At 40.3% G+C, this 12,138-nt stretch overlaps 1 protein-coding gene across 1 annotated transcript in view; it reads left to right on the plus strand.

Moving 5' to 3' along the window:
• Positions 1 to 12,138, plus strand: part of RAB7A (RAB7A, member RAS oncogene family) — a 90,597-nt gene that overhangs the window by 55,679 nt on the left and 22,780 nt on the right. The window contains exon 2 of the mRNA XM_006895182.1: positions 7,483 to 7,543. Within this exon, the coding sequence (XP_006895244.1) occupies positions 7,491 to 7,543 (53 nt within the window). The 5' untranslated portion in view covers positions 7,483 to 7,490. The remainder of the gene's footprint in view (positions 1 to 7,482; positions 7,544 to 12,138) is intronic.

Below are 12,138 nucleotides of genomic sequence, written 5' to 3' on the forward strand. Positions count from 1 at the left end.
TTGATGCCTTTGAGCTGTGGTGCTGGAGAAGCGTATTGAGAATACCATGGACTGCTAGGAAAACAAACAGATTCATCCTGGAAAGGGTTAAACCGGGCGGCTCCTTGGAGGCAAGGGTTCTGAGGCTCCGTCTAACATACTTTGGACATATTTTAAGGAGGGACTTCATGCTTGGGAGGGTGGAGGGACAGCGCAGGAGGGGAAGGCCCTCTATGAGGAGGATTGATTCAGTGACTGGGGTAATTGGGATGGGTGTATTGGAGATGGTGCGATTGGCACAGGACAGAGCAGAGTTTACGGTCTATGAGTCGCAAGCAACTCGACGGCACATAACAACAATATTTTCAATAAGAAAATGTATACATCTTTTTTTAAATTAAGATAGATTTACTTTTGGCAATGGCAACACAGGTGGATACCCCTTGAAGCTAATTCTATATTGCTAGTAGACTTCTGTGTGCTCAAAATGACAACCCCTGAATGGCTCTGGAGTTAACAGAATGGGATTAAGCATTTCTAGAAATTTAATTACACCAGATGCTGCACACAAGTGTAGTGACAGTTTTCTAAGGAGGGCTGGCTGGAGTATGCCTTCAGTTATGAGGTGATCTGACAAGGATTTTCGGTGATGACCATATTTGACATGAAAGGGAAAAAGAAACCTATTACAGGAAAAATACTCATATCTGGGGAGTATACAACCTAGATTTAGGGTTTTAGAATTACTCTGAATCATGGCTGTGTTGAGTGAAGTCAAATAAGGTTTGGCAAGTAGAGGCAAGGCTCCTGGTCTAGGACAATTGAAGGGGGAAAGGTGTGCAATGGCATAGAGGGCCGAAAATGTGTGAATGGAAGAGAGGGAGGAAATACTAGAGACTCTGAGACCTTTTTAATTAGGTCTAGTTTGTTGTTGTGTTAAGAGGAGTTCTTTTTATTTTCTAGATTCTAAACTTTATTAGGACACTTTTTTGGCATAATCCCAAGAAAATTGTGATGGCAGCCCAAGGCCATGACTCTCTTGTCATTCATATCCAGCAGCCACCCCCAGGAAGAAAGATGGGTAGTTTTCTCCAGCGTGATTTACAGATTCCAAAAACACACTCTAGGGTCAGCTAGGAATTGATTCTAACAAGACAGAAATGATTAGGTGGAAGTTTTATCAGACATATGATGTGTAAATGTCTCCATTCTATGTTTTATCACTCTTTTGATAGTATCCTTTGCACAAAATTATTAAATTGTGATGAAATAACATTTGTTTTGTTTTAAGGGGTTTTTTGGTCTGTGCTTTTGCTATCATTCCCTAATCCACATTTGTGAAAATTTACTCTATTCTAAGTATTTTATTGCTTTATCTCTTGTATTAGGTCTGTGATCTCTTTTGAATTAATTTTCAGATATGTATAAACTAAGGTTTAACTTTATTCCCTTGCATGTGGTTTTGTATCTTACCAGAATACCAGAAGAATGTCTATCTGTGTTTCATTGATTATGCAAAGGCATTTGACTGTGTGAATCATAACAAACTGTGGCTGACTCTGAGAAGAATGGGAATCCCAGAACATTTAATTGTGCTAATACGAAACCTATACTTGGACCAAGAGGCAGTAGTCAGAACAGAGCAGGGAAACACTGCATGGTTCAAAATTGGGAAGGGTGTACGCCAGGGATGCATCCTGTCTCCATACCTTTTCAACATGTATGCAGAGCAGATTATCCGAGAGGCTGGGCTCTATGAGGAGAATTGTGGCATCAGGATTGGTGGAAGATCTATCAACAATCTCCGTTATGCAGATGACACAACCTTGCTTGCTGAAACTGAGGAGGACCTCATGCACTTGCTGCGAAGGGTCAAGGACTGCAGCCTTCAGTATGGACTAAGGCTCAACGTCAAGAAGACAAAGATTCTCGCCACTGGACCAATTGGCAGCGTCAGGATGGATGATGAAGAGATTGAGATTGTTCACAGCTTCACTTTGCTCGGCTCCACAGTTAACACTCTTGGTACCAGCAGTCAGGAAATCAAAAAGCGTGTCGCGATGGGAAAGTCTGCCGTTAGGGACCTCTCAAAAGTACTCAGGAGCAACAGTGTCTCTCTGGAGACTAAGGTGCGCCTGATACAGGTCATGGTATTTGCAATCGCTTGTTATGCATCAGAGAGTTGGACAATGACTAGGGAGGACAGAAGGAGAGTGGATGCTTTTGAGCTGTGGTGCTGGAGAAGGGTACTGAATGTACCCTGGACTGCCAGGAAAACAAACAGATCCATCTTGGAGAGGATTAAACCAAGCTGCTCCTTGGAGGCAAGGATTCTGGGGCTTCGTCTGACATACTTTGGACATGTTGCCAGGAGGGATGGGTCCTTGGAGAGGGACATCATGCTTGGGAGGGTGGAGGGACAGCGCAGGAGGGGAAGACCCTCTATGAGATGGATTGATTTGGTGACTGGGGTAATCGGGATGGGTGTGTCAGAGGCGGTGCGGTTGGCGCAGGATAGAGCAGGGTTTAGAGCTGTTGTGCATAGGGTCGCTATGAGTCGGAAACGACTCGATGGCACATAACAACAACATGTGGTTTTGAAAATCTTTTTGGCTACTTGAAGTCCCTTGCATTCTGTAACAAGTGCTGCTCATATAAGTCTTCTTTAATTTCTTTCAGCAGTATTTTGTAGTTTGAGTTTTCATGTGTCTCCTACTACATATTTTGTGTTCTTGTAGTTAGCATTGTTTCTTAATTTCTGTTTTGAATTGTGTTTAGTTATCCAGTGCTTTATCAAACAAATTTAGTCTCTTAAAGCTTGTGATGTTGTTGGGTGCTGTAGAGTTCACCAGGACTCTTGGGGTTTATATGAACAGCAGATCTGAGCTTCACTCTGTCCTGTGCCATTATCATCATCTCTGTCATGCTCAAAACCCACTGATGTAGTTACTGTGTCAGTCCATTTTGACAGGCTTCCTCTCTTTTCGCTGACCCTCTCCCTTTCCCTGTGAGCAGTCGGAAAGTGAGGAGGACTTCAAATCCTTTTTGTGGAAGATCGAAGACTACAGCCTTCAATGTGGATTATATCTCAGCATCAAGAAAACAAAAGTCTTCACCACTGGACCAACAGGCAACAGCATAATAGAAGGAGAAAACATTGTAGTTGTCAGCAGTTTTATCTTGCTTGGGTCCACAATCAACACTATTGGTATTAGTCAAGAAATCGAAAGACGTGTTGCACTGAAAAAATCTGCTCTCAGGGACCTCTCCAAGGAGAAGTGCTGTTAGTTTAAAGACATAAAATGCACCTGATTCAAGTCGTGGTCTTTCCAATTATTTTCTGTGTATCTGAAAGTTGGACAGTGAATAAGAATAACAGAAGAATTGATTCCTTTGAGTTATGTTAGAGAAAAAGTACAGTAGGGTACAAAGACCAGAGGAACTGTGGTAGGCCATTAGAGATAACATCCATGAAGAGAGCAAAAGCTCATTACAAACAGGATAAAGAAAAAAAAAAGTAAAATGAGTATCAGAAGAAACTGAATTAGAGCATCAAGGAGCCAAAACCAAAGGAAGAGATGTCAAAATTAGAAGAGCTGAACAGAAGATTTTAAAAGGGCAGCTTGACAAGACAAAACAAAATTTTATAACAGAATGTGCAGAGAGCTGAACTCAAAAGGGAAGAATTCAGCTTGAAAAATGGAAAAACAAACTCAGGCTTCCATTTGCAACACTGAGAGATGCTATAGGCAAAATCTTGAATGATCCAAGAAGGCTCAAAGAAGATAGAAGGAATAAATGGAGGTACCTGTACCAAAAGGAATTAGGCCACAAGGAAAAATTTAGGAAGTACCATATGAACAGTCATCAGTGGTAGTGAAGGATTGAGTTCAAGCTGAACTGAAGGCATTGGCATAAAAATAGGCCCCAAGAATCAATGGGATACCACTTAACATGTTTCAACTAAAAGTTGTGACTTGGATGTGCTCACCATTCTGTGCCAGGAAATGTGGAGGACAGCTGACTGGAACAAATACATGTACTGATCCTGACAAAAGGTGACAAAACAGAATGTGAAATTGTACAACCATACCATCAATATCCCATGTAAGCAAAATTGTGCTGAAGATCATGCTAAAACAGTACATTGACTGAGAACTACCAGAAGTTTGACATGGGTATAGAAGAGATCTTGGCACCAGGGATAGAAATGAGTCTTGGCTGAAAGCAGAGAATACCAGAAGGATGTTTTATTTATTTTTTTTTAATTATGCAAAGGCATTTGACTGTGTGGAATATTAGCCAAATTATGGCTAATGTTGATAAGAATGAGAATTGCAGAACACTTAATTTTGCTCATGCGAAATCCACACCTAGATCAAGAAACTATTGTCCAGATGGAGCAAGGGAAAACGACCAGATTTAAAATCAGGAAGACTGCATCAGAGTTGTATCCTTTCTCCTGTTCAGTCTTTCTGCCAAGCAAATAAATAGTGGACTCTATGAAGAGGAATGCGGCATCAGGTTCTGAGGAAGAGTCATCCATAATGTGTGTATCGCAGATGACACAACCTTGCTTGCTGAAAGTAAGGAAAACTTGAAATGCTTGCTACAGATGATCAAGAACTTTGATATAGATTACATCTCAACATCAAGGAAACAAATCCTCACCACAGAGCCAACAGACAGCATCATGACAAATAAAGAATTGAAGCTGTCCATGATTTTATCTTGTTTGCATGCGTAATCAATACCTTTGGCCTTAACAGTTATGAAATCAGGAGACATTTCCTTAGGGAAGTCTACTGTTAAGGACCTCTCCAAAATGCTGAGGAGCAATTATGTCCACTTCAAGACTTAAGGTGAGCCTGATTCAGACTATGATCTTTTCTATATAGCACCTGCTGTGCATCCAAGAGCTAGACGGTGAATAAGGATGACAAAAAGAAGTGAAATTGAGGCCTTTGAGTTGGTGCTGGAGCAGAATACGTAATATCCCATGGATTGCCGAAAGAATAAGCCGTCTTGAGGAAAGTGCAGCCAGAGTGCTTCTTGGAGGAAAAGATGACAAAGCTCCATCTCATACTTTGGACATGTTTCTAGAGAGGCTGCTTCTTAGAAAGGGACATTGTGCTTGGAAAGATATGACTTCAGCAATGTGCTCAGGTATGTCAGAAATGATGCGGATGGCACAGGATAGAGCAGGGTTCAAGTTGGCTTTACATGGGATTGCTATATGTCATGCTCGAAGAAAGCACCTAACAACAGGATAAAGCTTCATATATCTGATTAGGGAAGGTTGTATCTCACCCTTAATCCTCCAGAAACTATTTGGTTTACCATACCATGGGAGATCATTATATAGCTTCCATATTATACCATTATATACATGTGTTTTGAGAGGATACAAGCCTGTCCATGATCCTTATCTTTATTGCCAGTATATAGAAATCCAACAGGGGTATGTATGTGTTGATTTTGTAATAATTTTTGCATAGTTCATTGTTTGACTCTTACTTGAATTTAAATTTCCATCTCCTCCTTAAGCTTGTCCTGATTATAAACATCCAGTCAAGTTCCAGCATTCCAAAATAGTGGGTTTCAAATCCTCTTTTCAGTGCAGGATTGCTTATTTGAAAGGACCAACTCCTAATGCTTCCTTTGCTCCTCTACATTTTTGTGAACCTAATAGTGAGACTCTCACTGGGAAAGGCACTGGGTGCTTATGGAGAGCCACTCATGGAGATGCTTTTAAGTTTGCCCATCACCACAGATAGAAAAACTCTAGATACGATGGAAGACTGAAAGAAGCAAGCTTTGCAGAAATGAGAACATCTTAGGGTCCAAAGCAAGGAGTTCTCAGAAAACATATGTGCATTTTTTTAGTGTTCACATTTCATTTATCCCCAATTCAAGAAGACAATGTAAGCCTCCCCCTGGGGATTTCAGCTCTCTGAAGAAAGTTCCTTCAATAAGTCAGTAGCATCGGGCCAACAATTTAGCGCACTGGCTTTTCTAACATTTAGTCAGTCTCAAAATATTCCAAAGGAACTAAGACAAGATTTTTTTTTTGGCTATGCAAATAGTCCACATTGTGGTGAATACCTACAGAATGAAACACGAATTAGCCATCTTACATGTTGTATGATCTGGTATTTGGAAGGCTGCTAATAGGTTTTCTGGGAAAGATGGTCAGGAATAAATAGACTAAACTAGTATTTGATAGTAATTCTCTCCTAGACATGGGAGATACAGTGAAACATAATACAATGCTTAAAACATGTAGTTGGTGATTAAAACATCAAGTTGGAAAAAAAAACCCATCAAGTTGGTACAAAGTTCCTCACATCTTAAAAACTTGTGATCACTCATCTTAGGTGCAACTATTGGTGTTTCACCATCTAGAACAAAGAACAAGGAAGAAAAGCAAAAATTCATAGAAACAAACCATGGAAAATAAATGATTCATGCGAACCTAAACCTCTGTGACCCTTTTGTTCTACTCCAGAAGGGATCTCAGAAGATAGCCCTGCCTGGACAGAGTAGGAGAAAAACATGCAACAAAACTCATAGAAGTGATAGAGGCTCTTTAATTACACTCTTCCCTCTGGAACAGATCTTGCCTCTGTAGGCCCACTTTGACTGGCCTAACTTGTGGACACCAGGAAAAGTACAGCTCCATTCGATTGTCGCCATACAAGAGCAAAAGGGCAACATTTGTCCATAGAGCTCAGAAGGCAGGAAGGGGTTGGACTTCTCTCTCATCGTGATTGAATCAAAACCATTCGTCAGGTTTTCCTAGGTTGTCTATTACATGGGAAGAGATTGGCCATCCTTCTCCCATAGAGCAGCTGGTAGATTCAAACCACACTTGCCTTTAGGTTAACATGATAACTCTCTACAGACAGACAAGGCCACCAGACCTCAATGGATACAAGAGTTACAGGGAGTAAGTGGGAAGCATGGAGTTAGAGTGTGGATGGAACAAAATGAGTGGTTGAATGGAAAATGGATTTGCTCAATAAACTCTTACTCAAATCCCAAGGTAAATATTCATAGAAAGATATGCCAAATAATGATAAATACTCTGAAAAAGGGGTAGAGACCAAATGGGCAGGGGTTGAGTCAGATAAATGGTCACCTTTCTCAGAACGTGATGGTTGAGAAGAGGCCTGGATAAAGAGCATCACTGAACTTGAGCTACTGAGTAAATTGGAGCATTAACTGCACAGCTGTTAATTCCAGAAAAGACATTCTTGCCTACTGACTGCTGCTCGCAGGGATAAAATAACCCTCCCTTGCTCTCTTTCCTAGTCTCTGGTCCAGAGTTCTAATGACTTGATAATGCTCTTCATCGAAGCCCCCTGAGTGGAAGGAAAATAGTCAGCAGGAAGGTCAGGGCACAGAGATCCTGGGGCTGCTTAGATGTTTGTGCCAAAGGGAAATGTAGTTCACCTTGGTATTTCAGTCACTCTCACAGTGCTTTTTCCTTTCTTTTTTCAGTTTGAAGGATGACCTCTAGGAAGAAAGTATTGCTGAAAGTTATCATCCTGGGTGATTCTGGGTAAGTGTTCCTAAAAATTTGAGCTCATAGATTGCCTTAATTTTAATATAAACTTTTTATTTTATACTAGTTTATTTACAAAGTTCATTTACATTGGGTTTTTTCTTTTTATTATTTTAATAATTTTCATGAACATTTAGAGAGATTTTGGATTTCCATTCATTCATTGCTGCACTTCTCTCCCTGCCCAGCCCCCTCCCCCATTGCCTTAAATTTATGCATGACCTTGGAACCTCAGCCCTCCACTCTGCCTTCTCTAAGTCCTTCATTCTTCCCACTATTTTGGAATTCAGCATAAATGTGTATGACCCCTTGTTATGTTGACCTCTTTCACTGATTTAGTATGATTTTTTTTTTTCTTTTTCAGTATTTTGGGTTTGGGTTTGTGGGGTTTTTTTTTAAGGTGAAATTTTACAATGAAAATGGGTTTCTATTTAATACTAATTCATGACATTGGTTACAATTTTTTAAATGGGCCGCATTCTCGTTATTTCCATTCTGTTTGTTCTGTGTCCATTGATCCAGCTTCCTTTCCCCTCCTTTCCTTCTCATCTTTGTTTTTTTGTAAATGTTGACCATTCGGTCGTAAATAGTTAACTGTTTAAGTGACACAGTACACACAGTAGATACTGTTTATTTTATAATCCAGTACATTGTTTACCTCTGGGGAGGTTTTGGTTCCAAATAGAAGAATGTCTTAGGGTGGTAGTCATGAGATTCCACCTTCTGTATCAGCCTGATAGGGCTGGTCATTTTTGTGACTATTGAGTTTGTTTACATTTTTCTCCCATTCTAACTGGGACATTCTGTTGTATCTCAGGTCAAAATGGTTATTAGCAGTAGCCAGGCAACATCTAGTAGTTCTAGTCTCAAAAATTCAGATAAATGTGGCTAGTAGTCTGTAAACTTCTTCCTTTGATCTCATTCATAGTGTTTTACTCCAGACAGGTGGAGACTAATAGTTGTATTTAGGTGGCTGCTCACTAGCTTTCAAGATCTATAAGCATGATTTTGAAAGGTGAGTGGCTGTTTGAACTTATTTGACTAAATTGAGGAACTCGAATGGTGCAGTCTAACAAGGTGTTCTGCTAACCTAAAGGCCAGGTGTAGAATCCATCAGTAGCTCTTCAAGAGAAAGATGGGCCATCAGTTCCTATTGTGATTTACAGGGTTGGAAACCTGATGAAGGGTCGCTTTCAGTCAGACCCTCCTCAGTAACAGCGATTGACATTTGCTTCAAGTACATTTTCTCCCAAGTTGTCTTAAGTAGGGAGTCCTGCTTAGTTTAAGTTGCCAGTGGCCTCATCCCTCCCGAGTAAGAGTTTGTTATTACACTGTATAGTATCTCCTACTGCTGCTGTGCTTGCATTGGGCCTGTGTGCAGAAGAGCCTGAAATTGGAGAATTGGATTCTCATTCTAGATGTGCCTCTAACCAAGTAACTGTTGTAGCTTTTAAGCTTCTATGACTATGCTTTTCAGGGTAGGCATCTGAAGTACCCACAAAAGCATTGAGGGAGACTATGCATAATTACAATGATTGCAGATATTTTTCCTTATTGCAGGGCTCCTTGTTCTTTTGAAAAGCCACACATACTGCTGCCTGGCCAGGTCCTACTTGATTAGTACCGCTCTATTGAATTTCTGAGACTCTAAATCTTGGTTAGCAACACAATAAACTATAGGACTATACCACCAGAGCTACTTTGAGGCAGTAAATCTTTATAGGTGGAAACTTCTGAGGAGCAGCCAGTGGATTCAAAGTGCTAGCCTTTCCATTATCAAGCAGCCTGACACATTACTGCTACCAGGGCTCCTTTCCCATCCTAGCTTGCTTATTTGAATTATATGAAGATCCTTTAAAATTTTTTCTTAATAGAAACAAATCTTTACTGTCTGCACAGCCTAAAGAGTGGAGTCTTGTTGCTATTGTTAGATACTGTTGAGTTGACTTAAGAACAATGACCATCCTTACCATCTCTGGTGTACTCAAGCCCATTGTTGCAGTCACGTGTCTGTCCATCTTGTTGAAGGTCTTCCCCTCTTTCTCTGACTCTTCCCTCTTTCCCAGAATGATGATGTCTTTTTCCAAGTAAGGAAAAACAACAAAATATCTGTTTCTATCTCTGTCTGTCTCGCTCTCCCTCTTTTTCCCCCTCCCCCTCCCTCCTCCCATTTCCCTTTCCACCTCCCATCTCCCTTCTTTCTGCTCCCTTCTCACTCTCCTCTTCCTCCTCCCTCAATGAATTTATGCCTTGTAAAGGAAGGTGATGTTATTGGCTATATGGAAGATTTCCATCTTATATTAAGTTAGATTCTGGTTCAGTGGAATGTGGATGTATTAGATCTTAAGCTTTTTAATCAGATCTTAGGCTAACTGCTCAAAACCAGTGATTCCAACAAACTGAGTATAAACTCAAACCCAATTCATTGGTGTCTAATTAGACTGACCCTCCAGCAGGTTTCTAAGGGTCTAAATTGGGAAATTACCCCAATTTCTCCCATGGAGCTGCTGATAGATTTGAGCCACCAGAGAGGAGCCACTTCTGGCTTAGCAGCACACCTGACTGCCAAGGTCATCAGACCTTCCCAGCTTCTGTCGCAAATTGAATTGTTGTTGCTAATGTACCATCAACTCAGAAATTACCCATAACTGACCTTCCAGGGGTTTTCATAGACAGTAAATTGCACAGGATGAGATTGCCCATCTTTCTCCCACAGAACAACTGATGAACTCAAACTGCTCCAAACTGAGTGGAAACCACTAAATGAAGAAATATCTGTGTATTTGACTGAAGAAACAGTGGTATTTTTGTAGTGGAACAATCTCACTTGCTGTCATTTCTTTAAAAGAAGATTCTTTGCCAACATCCTTCTTTTGTTTTCTTTGTCTTTAATGCAGACTCCAAAGTTAAAAATAATAAGTACCCAACCTAGTGGTTTGTGTGGTTGTTTGTGGTGGTGGTGGTGGTGGTGGTGGTGGTGGTGGTGTGTTTTCTTTTAAGATGTTAAATCCACTCAGCCCAGGATCAAAATAAACAACATTTCTTATAACCCAGAAGCATCTTGCTTCCTCTCCCCATGCATTATCCACTTTCCCCCAGTGTGGACTTTGAGCACTATTTTTTGCTATTAATGGTATCTAGAAAGCTTGCATTTGGACAGGTATAAATATGTCTTTTGAGCAAATATGCTTGTTTCTTCTATGTAGAATTAGAATGAGAATTGCTGGTTCTTTTTTTTTTTTTTTATTAAATGTTAACTTTTACCTCAGGGAAATAGGTTCAGGGGTTCCCCCAGCACTTGGCTGATTTGAAATTCTGTCCCTTTTCTTTTCCCCCTTTTGATCAGTATTCTTTTCTGGAATCTTTGATGAAAATGTTCAGGAATTGCTGGTTCTTTAGGTACCTATAGGGAGATCAGATAGTCTACTGGGTAAGGAGTTAGTTGCACTGCCAACCCAGAAGCCAGCAATTCTAATCCACCAAGTGCTCTGAGGGAGAAAGATAGGCAGTCTTCTGTGCATGCATTGTTAGCCTCTGAAAACCTGCTGGAGGGTCCTGAGTCCCATCTGACTGGACAGTAATGAGAGTGAATTAGGTACATATAGGAAGCTCTAGTGGCTTAATGGATAGGGAATTGTGCTGTCAACCCAAATGCAGGTAGTTAGAGTCAACCAACTGCTCTGTAGGAGAAAGGTGGACAGTCTCATCTTGTGCAGTTTATAGCCTCTGAACAACATACTGGAAGGTCGGCTGTGAGTCATTTCTACTCAGAAACAATGAAACATATATTGTGCCTTTATCTCTTTTCTTTTACTAAATGTGATTTGAGTGAAAATCCACAAATGAAACTAGTTTTCCACTCATTGGCTTTGTCTTAAGATATTATTTTCAATAAATACACTCCCTTTTCCAGTTACTCCTTATAATTCTCATTTCTGTTGATCCTTTTATCCTACCACTTCTTGCTTTTAGAGCTTTATCCTTGGGGAAAATGCTGCTTATTTAACCATATACAGTTGATCATTGTAAGGAGTGGGAACTTTTCTGGCATTATTGTTTACTTTATAGGCCTGTCTATTGTTTGAAAGTGGAGTCATATGGGTGAGTTTTGTTCCAGATTTAAAGAGTAGCTACAGGCCATAATCTGTGAGAGTCTATCAGAAATCTTATCAGACCATTAAACCTGGCTGCTGCTTCTGCTTTTCTTTTTTTTTTTTAAGGTGTTTTGTTTCACTTTTTTTGGCCTGCTCTGCCTAGGACCTTCTATTTTGATCCTTTTTAGAGTGTTGAGCAGTGGTAACCAGGCCCCATCTAGTTCTGTAGTGTCAGGGTCATCAAAGTTGATGTTTATTTGGTCTGGTAGTCCTTTGAATGAATTATCTCTGTATATTTTTTGTTTTTCTTCTTTTATCTATATTTCAGACAGGGAGCTTAATAGTTGTACCTTATATGGCTGCTCACAAACATTTAAGACCCCAGTTGCTGTTCACCAAAGTTGGATGTTGTCTTTGTGGACTGTATTATGCCAGTTGACCTTGAAGTCCAAAGCCTTTAAAACTGTTGTTGTTATTGTTGTTATGTGCTGTCGAGTC

Source organism: Elephantulus edwardii, unplaced genomic scaffold, assembly GCF_000299155.1.
Source record: "Elephantulus edwardii isolate Elephantulus edwardi_28Jun2011 unplaced genomic scaffold, EleEdw1.0 scaffold00161, whole genome shotgun sequence".
NCBI lineage: Eukaryota > Metazoa > Chordata > Mammalia > Macroscelidea > Macroscelididae > Elephantulus > Elephantulus edwardii.